The 14931-nt window shown below is 56.6% G+C and overlaps 1 protein-coding gene across 8 annotated transcripts in view; it reads right to left on the bottom strand.

The window, feature by feature from the left end:
* STIM1 (stromal interaction molecule 1) overlaps positions 1-14931 on the bottom strand; it is a 45610-nt gene that overhangs the window by 18984 nt on the left and 11695 nt on the right. For 6 of the 8 annotated variants that reach the window (XM_052699274.1, XM_052699278.1, XM_052699276.1 and 3 more), the window contains exons 2-6: positions 14026-14159; positions 10053-10167; positions 6791-6902; positions 5773-5888; positions 153-330 (exon numbers count right to left, since the gene is read on the bottom strand). In XM_052699274.1, the coding sequence (XP_052555234.1) occupies positions 153-330; positions 5773-5888; positions 6791-6902; positions 10053-10167; positions 14026-14159 (655 nt within the window). The remainder of the gene's footprint in view (positions 1-152; positions 331-5772; positions 5889-6790; positions 6903-10052; positions 10168-14025; positions 14160-14931) is intronic. The other 2 variants (XM_052699279.1, XM_052699275.1) reach the window with 1 other exon arrangement.

Consider the following 14931-nt stretch of genomic DNA (forward strand, 5'->3'; position numbering starts at 1 on the left):
CCCCTGCTATATGCAGGGTGGCACAGACCAGGCAGCTCAGGGTACCCACACTGCACTGAGGGGGAGAGCTGCAAAGAGAATGAGGTGGGAGACCCCAATGAGGAACAACCAGCAGCAAAGCCAACAGCTGATGGGGGCCACGCAGCTCTTACCTCTCCTGCAGGTCGTGGAGGGACTGCTCAGCCCTGTGGAGGCCCTCCAGGTCCTTCATCATCTTCTTCATGTGCTCCTTGGAGTAACGGTTCTGGATGTAGGCAAACCAGCAGCCGCCCACCCCGATGACGATGGACACCACCAGCATGAAGTCCTTCAGGTGGTTGTGGCGTGTCACTGCCAGAGGAGGAAAGGCTGCTGAGGGCACGGAGTGGGGAGGTGGTTTGTTTGCCTTGGGGGGTGCTTTGAGCTGGGATATTTAATATAATGCCACCACCCCCACTATAGAAGGTGGGCTTTGGAGCTGGAGCTCAGGAGCGGTGCTGTGCAGGGAGAGCAGCTCTCCTCCCTCGGTCAGCACTGCAGAGGGGCAGCAGCACAGCCATCATCTGCTCCCAGATTTCATAGGATGACAGCATGGCCTGGGCTGCAAAGGAGCACAGCGCTCATCCAGCTCCAAGCCCTGCTGTGTGCAGGTCGCCAACCAGCAGCCCAGGCTGCCCAGAGCCACATCCAGCCTGGCCTTGAATGCCTGCAGGGATGGGGCATCCACAGCCTCCTTGGGCAACCTGTGCCAGTGCCTCACCACCCTCTGCCTCCAAAACTTCCTCCTCACATCCAACCCAAACCTCCCCTGTCTCACTTTCAAGCCATTCCCCTTGTCCTGTCACCACCCACCCTCACACACAGCCGTTCCCCCTCCTGTTCATCCGCTCCCTTCAAGCACTGAAGGCCACCATCAGGTCTCCCTGCAGCCTTCTCTTCTCCAAGCTGAACAAGCCCAGTTCCCTCAGCCTTTCCTCACACAGAGCTGCTCCAGCCCTCTGCTCATCGATTTTCCCTGCACCCCTCTGCTCCTGTGCACACATTTGCATTGGGACAGCACAGCGCAGAGCAGTGCAGAACTGGCCCAGCTCTGAGTCAGATCTCCGTTTATTTCTGTGTCTGCTCCATGTGTGCTTATTTTAATGCGGACCAAAGAGCCCTTCAGGGCCTCGAGTTCATCTCTGCTTCCTTAAAACACAAGCTTTTTTGGGAGGGGAAAAAAAACACCAAAAACAAACAAGCCATAAAACATCCTCCCTCATAATGACTGAGCAAGCATAGGGCTTTCACTTCCCCTCCCTTCCATTTGTGAGCGCTTAAGGCTTTCAGAGCACACAGCATCAGCTTGGCACAGCACGAGGGAGTGCTGGTGTGCATCCCTGTCTTGGGACAGAAGGGCACACGAAGGCAGAGCTGTGCCTTCAGTGGGAGGATGGCTGCCACAGCAGCCTGCTCCCAGCATGGAATGGATCTGTTCCTCCATCTCCAGCGCACGCCCTGCTGCTCTCTGCGGTGCTGGCAGGAACCCACGGGTGTAAAGGACACGAGAGTTCATCCTCTCCCCTCCTAAGAGCAGCTGCTGAGCAGTCAGCAGCAGCACCTTCAGTCCTAAAGAAATGCCTCGTCATTTGGAGCTGGGAAGCACCAACAGCATTTATAGCCCCCCGAAATCCCAGGGGAAGGAAGAACAATCCCTCCTCCGAAGAGCAGCACAGCTGCACGGGGACCGGGGGGGGTCACCAACCAGAGCTGTGGGGATGTGGGGTGGCTTGGGGACCCTGGAGGGCTTCTCCAGCTTTTGAGGTTCTGTGCTTCCATGCTCGTATGAAATCCCTGTATGCCCCCCGTGAGGGGCAGCACCAGCACACATGGCACCCACTGACACCAACATCACTGCCAGGAAGCCCCCCTTCAGCTCGAGGCTCAGCAGCACAGCTACGTGCAGCCCCTGCAGCAGTGAAGCTCCAGGTCTGTCACCACACACAGCTCTGCGCTCTGATAAATCCCTGCCATCTCTACAGAGCTGAAGCAGAAAAGCCCTAAGATGAGAATCCAGCCTAATTCCTGGTCCGTGCTGCTTGAAATGAGGCCATGAAGGTAGCTCCAAAACGCAGATGGAAAAGCAGATGTGTAATAGCAACAAGCACAGTAAATCTGCTGTTAGGACAGCAAGCCTTGTGTTTGACCTTGGCTCTCCGATGCATTTCTCTTCTAAGCCAACAACTGCCATGTGCTGTAAGTGGGAAAAGATGAGGCTGTTAAAGGCTGGCGTCACCCCAGCAGCACATGACACACACAGCCCTGCTCCCATCCCATCCCTGCATCCCAATTACAGGGACTTCATTACCACTGACATCCTCTGCCCTCGCTGCACTGTGTCCAAGTGCTGCAGCCTGACCCTGCGTGCTGTCATTGCTTCTCCCACGGCCCTGCCTGCTCCTGCTTCCATCCCTGCCTGCTTCTGGTCCTGCTCCCATCCCTGCCTGCTCCCAGCCCTGCTCCCTGCAGCCATCCCTCCCGTGCATTTGGTGCACACTGCAGCTATGACAACAATGGAAAAACACAGCAAAGCAGCAGGATTCCACAGTGCTGCAGGCAGACACATGGCATCCCATCTGCCAGGCGCTGCAGCTCCTGGGACGTGTGGGTACCCCAATGGGCTCCCCTGTGTGAGCTGTGTCCTTCTTGCTGGGCTGCGTTACCACCAGAAAGCAAGCAGCCACGTTCCCAACCTGAGTCATAGAATCCCAGAATGGTTTGGGTTGGAAGGGAGCTCAAGGATCACGAAGCTCCAACCCCCCACCAATGCAGGGCCACCAACCTCCCCATCTCACAGCAGCCCAGGCTGCCCAGGGCCCCATCCAACCTGGCCTTGAACACCTCCAGGGATCACAGGGGCATCACAGCCTCTCTGGGCAGCTGTTCCAGCACCTCCAGGCACCTTTGCCTGTGATACACAGCACTCCCAACTCCGCTTGCCCCACTAGAAGATAAGGAACCATCGCCTTTCATCCATCAGAAGCACATTAACAGAGGCTCAGCAGAAACTGGCTCAATAAAAAGCACCGCTTAGCAACGTTGACACGGCTTACAAAGATGTGCATCATCTCCTTCAGGGGAACGATGCTGTTTTGTTTGTTTTCAATAAGAGTGACCTTTACCTCCGGGATTGGATTGTTAATATATGGCTGAGAAACAACCAGTGCCAGCTGTCACTGTCAGCACTCTGCCCTGCCAGCAATGGGCTGCACGCTGCCAGCACACACATGGTGCATCCATCCCCATGGGCGCACGGGAGGAGGGAAATCACAGCCCTGCTGTTCTACTCTACCCCAGCTGGGGGGACAGCAGTGCATCCCACACCTCCCCCTGCCCTGCAGCAGCAGCACGAGGCCGTGGCCCAAAGCATCCCCTGCCCAGCACCCGGCGCAGCACCACGGAGCAGCTCCACCTCCCTCTGAAAACACTCCCTTTACAAATTCAACACTAACAAAAGAACCAAGATCTTGGCCTTGGCCCCACTTCCCGTTCCGGATGGATTATCACAACATCCTCTTCCCAAGGAGCAGCTCCTTGGCACTCTGCTGCACATCCATCATTTCCAGTCCCTCTGATCCGTGTTTGCAGGTCGGTGTCCAGCACCAGCAGCGCCCTGCAAACAGGTCCTGCACTGCCAGCAAGAGGGATGGGCAGACAGGTAGAGGTGCAAGCACAGCCTCGTTGCTTCCTTAAGGATCAAACCTTCCCTGCTGGGAAGAACAGAGGATCACAGCTGCTCCACGGGTCGGAGCTGAGCAACACGCAGCAGTGGGTGCTGTGCAGTGCCACACCGAGCCCAGGCAGCGCTGCAGATGTTCCATCTCACACTAAACTGCAGCCACTGTCACCAACTGCAATGCCTTTCCCACAAAAGGAGCTCTCTGTGCCATTAAACGAACAGTGCAGTTAATTTGCCATTGTTGGAGAGAATGGATTTCGTCCTTCCCCCTGCAGCAGCCACTGCGCGGTGCGGAGCGTCACCCCCTGCTGCCATCCAGCCCAAAGCAAGCAGCCCCCCCACGCTCCCAGATTGCCAACAGAACTGTGGAAAAATGAGCGTGGCGTCAAAAAGACTTCAGCTGCATTTCAGTGCAAACCAGCAGGGGCTGTGGGGGGTCCGAGAACAACATGTGAAGTGCTGGGAAAGGACCTCCAGAGCCCTGCAGCACAAACCAAGGAGCAGCTCCCTACAGCAGCTGCAGCACAGCCCTGCAGCACAGCCCTGTGGCACAGCTGCATGAACAAGGTTTCAGACATGGGAAGAGAAGCTCAGGGCACAGCTGTGGTATGGGCACAGCTCTGGGATGGGTAAAGTTGTGGGATGGGCACAGCTATGGGTTGGGTACAGCTATGGGTTGGCACAGCTGTGGGATGGCACAGCTATGGGATGGGCACAGCTGTGGGATGGGTACAGCTATGGGTTGGCACAGCTGTGGGATGGCACAGCTGTAGAATGGCACAGCTATGGGTTGGCACAGCTGTGGGATGGGCACAGCTGTGGGATGGGTACAGCTGTGGGATGGCACAGCTATGGGATGGCACAGCTATGGGTTGGGTACAGCTATGGGATGAGCACAACTGTGGGATGGGTACAGCTGTGGGATGGGTACAGCTATGGGATGGCACAGCTGTGGGATGGGCACAGCTGTGGGATGGGCACAGCTATGGGTTGGCACAGCTATGGGATGGCATAGCTGTGGGATGGCACAGCTCTGGGATGGACACAGCTGTGGGATGGCACAGCTATGGGTTGGGTACAGCTATGGGATGGCACAGCTGTGGGATGGGTACAGCTATGGGTTGGCACAGCTGTGGGATGGGTACAGCTGTGGGATGGCACAGCTGTGGGATGGGCACAGCTATGGGTTGGCACAGCTCTGGTATGGGCACAGCTCTGGGTTGGCACAGCTCTGGGATGGCACAGCTGTGGGATGGGTACAGCTATGGGATGGGCACAGTTCTGGGATGGCACAGCTGTGGGATGGGCACAGGTAAATCATTCAGTTTGGTCCCACATCCCCAAAATTGTCTTCTAGGAACCTTGGAGAAAGCCATGAAGGACTGATGCGGGGGTGCAGCCATGCACTGCTCAGTTCTGCACTGCTCTGTGCTGCTGTGTGCACAATTGCAGCTCACGGTGCGTGCCAGGACGGCTGCCCAGCAGCTCCTCAAACACAGAGAGTAAGCATTAATCCAAAGCCATTAAAAGCAATTTACTTTGCCATTACAGCGCCTGTGTGGCTGCCAACCAAATTCCTCCTTGGTGCTGGGCATGCCAGCAGGAACTGGGGCAGCTTTAACCACAGGGTCCTGATGGAGCCAGGCCTCAGATACCTCCCCAAAGCATCAGCCTTAATGAGAACAACGTGCATAAGCAGGAAGGACTCATAATAACAAGACTGAAGCTGTGAGCCAGGTGCAGTGCATGCAAAGGAGCGCCCCGAGCTGCAGAGATAATCAGAGGGCCTCCAGATCATCAGGAGATGCTCACAGGCAGCTCCAGAACCGGCCCTCCTTCAGCTCGGTGCCATCCCAGCACTCCTCTCCCTCCAGCTGTGCTCACAGCTCAGTGCAAACCCACTCCTCCAGGACAGGGCTGGAGCCCTCAGCCGACCTGCTGCAGGTTCTGCCTGACTGCAATTACCCAGCAGACTTCATTCAGCATAAAGCCTGGGCCACGTAGCTGGATCTTTGCTGTCTGCTGCTGAGCAGATGCAGCTCCTTGCACTTAAGGAGCTGTGCAGTGTTACTTACAGAGGGGAGGACCAAAGAGCACAGTGTCCAAAGCCTTCAGCTGCAGCTTCTGCCTATGGCTGCGGTCTGTCATCTTCAGGACAGTCCCCATCATGGTGGCATTGTTCACTGCTAATCTGTGAAACGCAAGGAGGAGGCGCAGTCACATCCATCCCAATTCATAAGGGAACAGAAGGGAATAATATGGGAGCTACGGACAGAGAAATGGGGTGAGCAGGAGCAGAGAGCTGCCAGGGCTAAAGGAAGCCCTCAAACCGTGCTGTTTCTGGTGCAGATTTCATAGAATGACCTGAGTTGCAAAGGAGCACAGCGCTCATCCAGCTCCAAGCCCTGCTGTGTGCAGGTCGCCAAGCAGCAGCCCAGGCTGCCCAGAGCCACATCCAGCCTGGCCTTGAATGCCTGCAGGGATGGGGCATCCACAGCCTCCTTGGGCAACCTGTGCCAGATCTGTATCAAAAGCAGCATCCCTGCCTTCAGCACCAGAGAAAAGTGAAGGCTTTCCATTCCTCCTGACTGCTCACACTGCTTCGTAGGCAAACCGAGCTTGTCAATGCCCTGCTAACCGTGCAGGATAGATGCAGTGGATGCATCTATCAAGCAAATCTACACTGCCAGCTGCTGCCAGCTGACTGTATGGATTGCAGAGCACATTTCTCAGGTGGGATGCAGCCAGCGGAGACCATCCCTGTGCTGAGGATGATGAGTTACAAAGGAAGCGTGGGCAGAGCGGGGCACTGCCTGGACTTGCTCTGCTCCAGCTTAGGGCTGCAGCTCTGAGCGCACAGCTTCAGGCTGACGATGGCTGTTGTGCAAGCCAGCACAGCAGCACTGACAGCCCCAGCACCTGGCCTACCTCTCTGCATGCACATCCCTGCAGTGAAGCCTGCAGCACAGCCAAGCACCCGGAGCCAAGCTGGGCTGGCCCAGGAGTCACCCACAGCTCTGTGCACAGGGATGGATCGCTGCTGCCTCGGCTCTGCTCCATCCCTGGCACACATCCCAGGGGCTCAGCACTGACCTGGGCATGGCATGTCCACTCAGCTGCAGCTTTCTGAAGGTCTCCTCGTACTGTGGCAGCTCCACGTAGGTAATGAGCCACTGCACCACCTCGTCGACTGTCCAGTTGTACACTGTGGGCAAGAAACACACGAGCAGCTTAGCATTATTACTGCTGAAACCATCCAGGCAGCATCAGTGTGTGCAGTAATCAGACCACGTGCACCTCCACCATCTGCCTTCAGCAAAGGGGGAACAGCCGTGGGGTTGGAACAGCAGCATCCCAGCACTGCCTGCTGTATGGAGCAAGCTCTGCAACTCAATGATCTTGGGAGTCTCTTTCAGTCCCTACAATTCTGCGCTGCTGTGATTCCTGGGGAAGGCAGTGAATCCTTGGACATGAGAAACATCTCCCAGCTCACTGCAGAGCTCAGAGCCTGCAGCAGAACCACGGCAGAACGGACAGGAGCAGGGCCAGCAGCTTGGCAGAAGGCTTCAAAGGAAAGTGTCATCTCCAGCAAACTTGGGAACTGATTCAGATGCATGTTAGCAAACTGCCCGAGCTTAAGGAAACTCCCTGTAGTTATCATTCCAAGCCCACAAACTGCAGGAAACTCATTTCTGTGCCATGGGAAGGGCTGGGATGGAAGCCAGCACCCAGCAGGAGCCATGCCCCAGGGCCCGAGGCACTGCTGGGCAGACATGGCCTGCAGGAGCTCTGATTGACCCAAGGCAGAATGCCAGACAGAGCCTCTGCTCCCTGCTGGGAGCCACACGAGGCCTGGGATGAGTTAGCACAGATTCCAGAAGTGTCTTCTGACAGTCTCAAGTTGTGAGAATTGCTGTTGATGACGCTGCTCAGACCCCAGGCACCCCACACCCCAACCTGCCCAGCCCTTCTGCATTGCTCTTCTATGGGAAGCGACGGATGCCCAGCATCCCAACCACATTCAATTTGCTCCTGAGAGCAATAAGCATTGAGAGATTTATCCATGGCCCCCAGTGGATCTATGAGGCAGCAGTGTGCTCTTGTAGCTCGGAAAGCAAATGAGATCCTGGGCAGAGGGGCGGCCAGCAGGGACAGGGAGGGGACAGGGAGGTGATCGTCCCCCTCTGCTCTGCTCTCGTGAGGCCCCATCTGCAGCACTGCATCCAGGGCTGGAGCCCCCAGCACAAGAAAGACAGGGAGCTGTTGGAGAGGGTGCAGAGGAGCCACAAAGATGAGCAGAGGGCTGCAGCACCTCCCTACAAAGACAGGCTGAGGGAGCTGGGCTTGTTGAGCATGGAGAAGAGAAGCTGCGGGGTGACCTCAGTGCAGCCTGCAGTGCCTGAAGGGAGCCTGCAGACAGGAGGGGAGTCAGCTCTGTGCAAGGGGAGATGGCAGCAGGACAAGGGGAAATGGATTGGAGTTGAGGGAGGGCAGCTGGAGGTTGGATGTCAGGGGGAAGTTGTTTAGAGAGAGAGTGGTGAGGGGCTGGAACAGCTGCCCAGAGAGGCTGTGATGCCCCGTCCATCCCTGGAGGTGTTCAAGGCCAGCTTGGATGGGGCCCTGGGCAGCCTGGGCTGCTGTGAGATGGGGAGGTTGGTGGCCCTGCATTGGTGGGGGGTTGGAGCTTCGTGATCCTTGAGCTCCCTTCCACCCAAACCATGCTGTGGTTCTGTGTTGTAAAAGTACTCGTGGACAGCAGGGCAGGCAGGAGGAGCAGCAGGACGGAGCAAACACACACACGTGTGCCCTGGGTGCACCTCCAGTGCTGGCACAGTTCCACCAGGATCTGTGGTTTTACAGCTCAGCTTCAGCTGCCCAAATGGGGCTCTGGATGAGGCCAGCAATGCTGCAAGAGCCCTTTCTGTTATCAGACAGAGACACAGAGAAATGGGAAAGCAAACGCTGAGTGCTGAACAAACTCACTGCCACCAGAAGTGATGCTGCACAGAGATGCATCACTTCCTGAACGTGTAACTAACAGGAAGAGAGCAAAAGCAAAAGGAGAGAAGTTTCTAAAGAGGAAACACAGAGCAGGGCAGCAGGGGGAGTTTTAATGCTTCTCTGCATAGAAATTCTAACATCCTGATTGGGGAGAAAGTGAAACTGTGCTATAAAGTGGCAGGGAACCCAACAGTTTCCTCACCGGGTCAGCAGTGCTGGGGGTTTCCCACCCAGGGCTGAACTTCCCCAGCCCTGGGTAAGCTGCGGTGCCCAATGCACCCGGGACAGCTCTGGGTTTAGGACTTTACTTCCATTTGAGGGTGCCTCTGGGGTTCAGCAAACTTCTGCGGTTAATTTCATCAGTAGACAAAGTGCCACACAGCTCTGCTCCATACAGAGGATGCTGCTGTCCCATAGAACATGACCTGAACCTCGAGGAGGAGTTGGCACAGGGCAGCACGTGGCCCCATTCTAACATACGTTTATAGGAACAGAGAAATGAAACCAATCGCACAACAGAATGGTTGGGTTGGAAGGGACCTCAAGGATCACAGAGCTCCAACCCCCCACCAATGCAGGGCCACCAACCTCCCCATCTCACAGCAGCCCAGGCTGCCCAGGGCCCCATCCAACCTGGCCTTGAACACCTCCAGGGATGGACGGGGCATCACAGCCTCTCTGGGCAGCTGTTCCAGCCCCTCACCACTCTCTCTCTAAACAACTTCCCCCTGACATCCAACCTCCAGCTGCCCTCCCTCAACTCCAAACCATTTCCCCTTGTCCTGCTGCCATCTCCCCTTGCACAGAGCTGACTCCCCTCCTGTCTGCAGGCTCCCTTCAGGCACTGCAGGCTGCACTGAGGTCACCCCGCAGCTTCTCTTCTCCATGCTGAACGAGCCCAGCTCCCTCAGCCTGTCTTTGTAGGGAGGTGCTGCAGCCCTCTGCTCATCTTTGTGGCTCCTCTGGACCCTCTCCAACAGCTCCCTGTCTTTCTTGTCCTGGAGGCTCCGGCCCTGGACGCAGTGCTGCAGATGGGGCCTCATGAGGGCAGAGCAGAGGGGGACGATCACCTCCCTGTCCCTGCTGGCCACCCCTCTGCTGCTGGTACTTCCCCTGCTGTACTCAGGTGGCTGCACTGAGAGCTGAAAAATGCACTGAGAGCCACAGAATCCAGAAGTGCCCAAAGAAGGAAGCTGGAAAAGCGACAAAGGGCAGCAAAGGAGAATTCAGTGCCCTTCTGGGACGCACAGAGGTGCTGCCATTGCAAGCCCAGAGTGCTGGCACCATTCTGCATGGCTGCTTGGGTTGTCTGGGTTTGGGTTGGGTTGCTTGGTTGGTTTTGTGGGTTTTTTACCTTCAGAGGTCTTCCAGGCCTTCCAAAGATCCTCCACGCTGATGAGTTTGTCTTCACCATGGAAGGTGCTGTGCTTGACGGTGGGGTCGTGGTAGTTCAGGTCTTCTCTCAAGAACTAGGAGAAGAAACAGCAGCAGCACTCCATTAACCCTTCCAGCATCCCATCCACTGCCCTCCCTGCAGTCCCCCCACAGCCAACGGATGTCACAGGGAGCACTGCAGCTCAGATTCTCATTCCTGGGACATCCAGCATCATTCAAAGATAATTCCTGGCTGAAATCCCCACCAGCACAATGGGGTGTGAGAGTCAAGCCATGCTGGGGGACGGCCAGGTTGGCTACCAGGGGAATTCCTCCTCCAAAGAGCAGCACCAGCACAGGCTGCCTGGGGGGGTCACCATCCCTGGGGTGTCCCAGAGCCATGGGGATGTGACACTGGGGGATGTGGTACAGTGGGGGGGGCTGGGGGTCTTGGAGGGCTCTTCCAGCCTTCTTGGTGCCACCAGTGAGCACGCTGGGTTCGATTTGACCTCAGAGCTCTTCACCAACCTTGCTGAGTCTATGATTTGCAAGCAATCTTCTTTGCTAAAGGGCTTTTAAGGTGAAAAATCATAGAAAGATAGAACAGCCTGGGCTGCAAAGGAGCACAGTGATCATTTAGTATCAACTGCTGCTGTGTGCAGGTCGCCAAGCAGCAGCCCAGGCTGCCCAGAGCCACATCCAGCCTGGCCTCCAATGCCTGCAGGGATGGGGCATCCACAGCCTCCTTGGGCAACCTGTGCCAGTGCCTCACCACCCTCTGCCTCCAAAACTTCCTCCTCACATCCAACCCAAACCTCCCCTGTCTCACTTTCAAGCCATTCCCCTTGTCCTGTCACCACCCACCCTCACACACAGCCGTTCCCCCTCCTGTTCATCCGCTCCCTTCAAGCACTGAAGGCCACCATCAGGTCTCCCTGCAGCCTTCTCTTCTCCAAGCCAAACAAGCCCAGTTCCCTCAGCCTTTCCTCATGGGAGAGCTGCTCCAGCACTCTCACCATCTCTGCCCTCCTCTGGACTCCTTCCAAGAGCAAGAAGAACGTAACAGTTCTTTAAAGCTGCCCATAGAGAAGGAGATGATGCTTTAATGGAAGACAGAGCACTAAAACTGTGCAGCATTCCCTCTCGGAGCTCTCAGGGTGCATTCAGCAGCAGCCCGGGTTGCTCCCAGCACACAGCTGAGCACCAGGTCCTGCAGCAGCTCCGTGTCCCACAGCCCTGACCTATGGGACGTGGCAATGTCACAGCAGGGCCAGCTGCTGCCCGGTATATTTAGCTCAGGGAGCACAGAGGGAAAGCGATCGCTCAGAGCTGCCTGCAGCACAGCCACGGGGGAGGGCTGGGGGGGAAGCAGGGACTGGGATCATGGCCACAGTGCTGGGCTGGGGGCAGCGGGTGGGGGCCAACGAGAGCAGTGCTGGGTCCTGCACTTCGACCACAGCAACACCATGCAGCGTTCAAGGCTTGGGGCAGAGTGACTGGAAAGGGTCTGGGGCTGAGCACGAGCCAGCAGTGTGAGCAAAAGGCCAACAGCATCCCGGCTGCGTGAGCGGCAGCGTGAGCAGGGTGAGCTGGGGGATCTTGGAGGGCTTCTCCAGCCTTAGGGACCCAATGAGGTGCACATCAACACACAGCACAGCCCCACGCTGCCCACCAGAGCTGCGGTGCCCCACGTTGTGCATCGCTCCCAGCAGCTCTGCCTTGAGCACAGCATCCCACAGCACTGCTGGCTGCGGGACAGTCAGGCTGCAGCTCAGCTCACTGCACCAGGTCCAATGTGGGGGGAATCCTTCCCCAGCACTGCCTGAGCCATGTGCCCATGCCTGGAGGTGGCTGAGGGCCACAGGATCAGAATGAGGAAGGATGGGCAGGGTGGTGGGACACCCCTCGTTTCCTTGGGAAGAAGGGCTGACAGCACCTGGTGTGCCCAGCAGCCCCATCCCAGCACTGCACCACCACAGCTGCCTTCTGGGTGAGCAAAGGCAGCAGAAATAGATTGCTAATTAGAAGCTCTCCCACGAGGGACGGCTCTCTGGCTTTAATTGAGGTCAGGGATGTCATCTCTTGCTTAGCTGAAAACTGGCTCCAGGAAGGAAGGAATAAAGCAGTGAGGATTGAAGGGCAGCACAGAGCAGGGCAGGATCCGTGCACTTCCCAGTGTGAAGCACACCTGAGTGTGGCTGTCCCAAGGCACAGTGCTTCCCAGAGTGATGCAGCAGTGTGCAACCCACGTGGCTTTGCTATATGGCCAGCAGGAGCCTTGTGTGCTCACCACCCAAAGGGAAAGCAAAGCAAAACCTGGCGGCAGTGAGAGGATGGAGGGTGGTGGCCCATGAGTGCTGCCCAGCACTGCACCCAGGTGCCCATCCACGGTGACTCCGCACGAGAAAATCAGTGTTTTAAATACAGGAGAGATGAAATCTCAAAGTTAGGCACAAAGAAGGGGCAGAAGATGAGGGGCCAGGCAGGCTGTGCTCACGGGGCAGCAGCGACCCAGGCTGAGCCACAGGTCCTGCAGCCCTTCAGAAACATGAATGCTGTTGCTCATATGGCATTGCTACACTGCAGAGTGAGCAGGCAGGACGGACCCAGCAGGAATCCCAAGGCAGGGCAGGACTTGCTGGCAATGCTGCTGCTTCTCAGCCCCAACAAAACCGAGCACAGCTCCAGGAATGGAGGCAGAGCTGCAGCCGCCGCAGGGGAACGCTGCAGGGAACGCAGCCGAAAGCTTTTCATTTCTTTGACTGGGAAAAAAAAAAGCTTTTCATTTGCTTTAATTACTCCACCCAGTGGAATTTAGGCTGAGGGAATGGCGCTGCTGGATGGGAGCACCGGGCTGAATGTGTCCCATAAGCACTGCTCCAGGCTGCTGTGCCCACCTGGGGACACGGACCTGCAGGAGCAGCAGCACTGCCCCATAGCACAACCTTTGGGTGTGGGGTTCAAGCCTCTGGATGGCTATTTCTGTCTGATGCATCCCAGAGCAGGGCTCTGCAGGGCTGCTCACTGAACAGCACTACTGAGGGGCTCTCAGAGCCTCTATTTTGCCAAGCACATAGGAAAGAGAAAATAAAGGGCCAAAGCTGCGGGTGCAGAAGCAGCAGGCTGCACTTTAGTGAGCCCACAGCAACACACAGGTTGTGTGTTCTGTAGGGTTCCCCTATCAGCCACAGCCTCACTGAGCCCTCAGAGCACAGCAGTGTCTCTGCTCAGCCCTGCGTCCCTCCATCCTGTGCTCCCAGCCCTCTACAGGGTGAGGAATGGGGATCCCACGGCCCATAGCAGAGCCCCTCGGTCTGCCTTCTTCCAACACCTCACCTGTGTTACCTCTATCTGTTGGCTTAGAGGAAAACATCCCTCACCTGTGCACCCGCTGCAATGGAGAAGCTGTTATAAACAACAAAAAGCTTTCCCTGCTCCAGCAGTCATTGCTTCTTTTGGTGCTTATGCAGGAAAGCAATCATTTCCTCTCTTTCATACAGCCATCAGCTCACATTTCAAAGGCCAAGACAACAGAAACGAGTTTTCTTTTCCTCCAAGGTGTGAAAACTGCTGGGGGATGAGCGCAGTGGAAGGGACAGCAGTGAGATGGCAAAGGGAGGTTTGAGCAGAGCCGACGGCCTTCCCTGCTCCAAAGTTACAAAAGGAGCAACGAACCAAAACCGTGGGCATGTGAGCAGATCCGCCTGTCTCCCAGCCTTGGGATGCACTGATAACTGCCTGCGTGTAACCAAAGATGAAGCACAGGAGCCCCCAGAACAGCAGAAAAGCCACACGCTGCAGGGATTGCAGAGCTGGGATCAGAGCTCAGACTGACAGGACGGCATCTCCTCACCAGGTGAGCAAAGTGCAGCCCACAGCCCCACAGCGGCACGCTGGGATGCAGGCAGCCCTGCAGGGCTGTAGAGAAGGGCAGGGAGACACGAAGCACCAACCTCATCACTTTCCTCCACGTCCACATTGCCGTTGGCATCGTCGTCCATCTGCTTGTGGATGTTGCGGACGGCCTCAAAGCTGAGCTGCTCATCCTCATCGTGGCACAGCGGCTTGTCGATGCGGCAGAACTCTGCTGGGGGAGGAAACACCACGGTGAGGCAGGCCAGGACACAGCCCATGGGGTACAGCCCCAACACGACCCATGGCACAACCCCAAAACGACCCCAACACAACCCATGGCACAATCCATGGTACAGCCCCAACACAACCCATGGTACAGCCCCAATACAACCTACAACACAGCCCCAACACAACCCATGGCACAGCCTCAACATGACCCATGGCACAGCCCCAATACAACCTACAACACAACCCCAACACAACCCATGGCACAACCCCAACACAACCCATGGCACAGCCTCAACATGACCCATGGCACAGCCCATGGCACAGCCCCAATACAACCCACAACACAACCCCAACGCAACCCATGGCACAATCCCAACATAACCCATGGCACAGCCACAACACAACCCATGGCACAACCCCAACATGACCCATGGCACAATCCATGGTACAGCCCCAAAATAACCTACAACACAGCCCCAACACAACCCACAACACGACCCCAACACAACCCATGGCACAATCCATGGTACAGCCCCAATACAACCCACAACACAATCCCAACACAACCCATGGCACAGCCCCAATACAACCCACAACACAACCCCAACACAACCCCAACATAATCCATGGCACAGCCCATGCAAAACCCATTGCACAACCCCAACACAACCTGTGGCACAGCCCATGGTACAGCCCCAACACAACCCATGGCACAACCCCAACACAACCCCAACACGACCCATGGCACAGCCCATGGTACAGCCCCAAAACAACCT

This window comes from Tympanuchus pallidicinctus, unplaced genomic scaffold (genome assembly GCF_026119805.1).
Source record: "Tympanuchus pallidicinctus isolate F22 unplaced genomic scaffold, pur_lepc_1.0 scaffold36, whole genome shotgun sequence".
Lineage (NCBI taxonomy): Eukaryota > Metazoa > Chordata > Aves > Galliformes > Phasianidae > Tympanuchus > Tympanuchus pallidicinctus.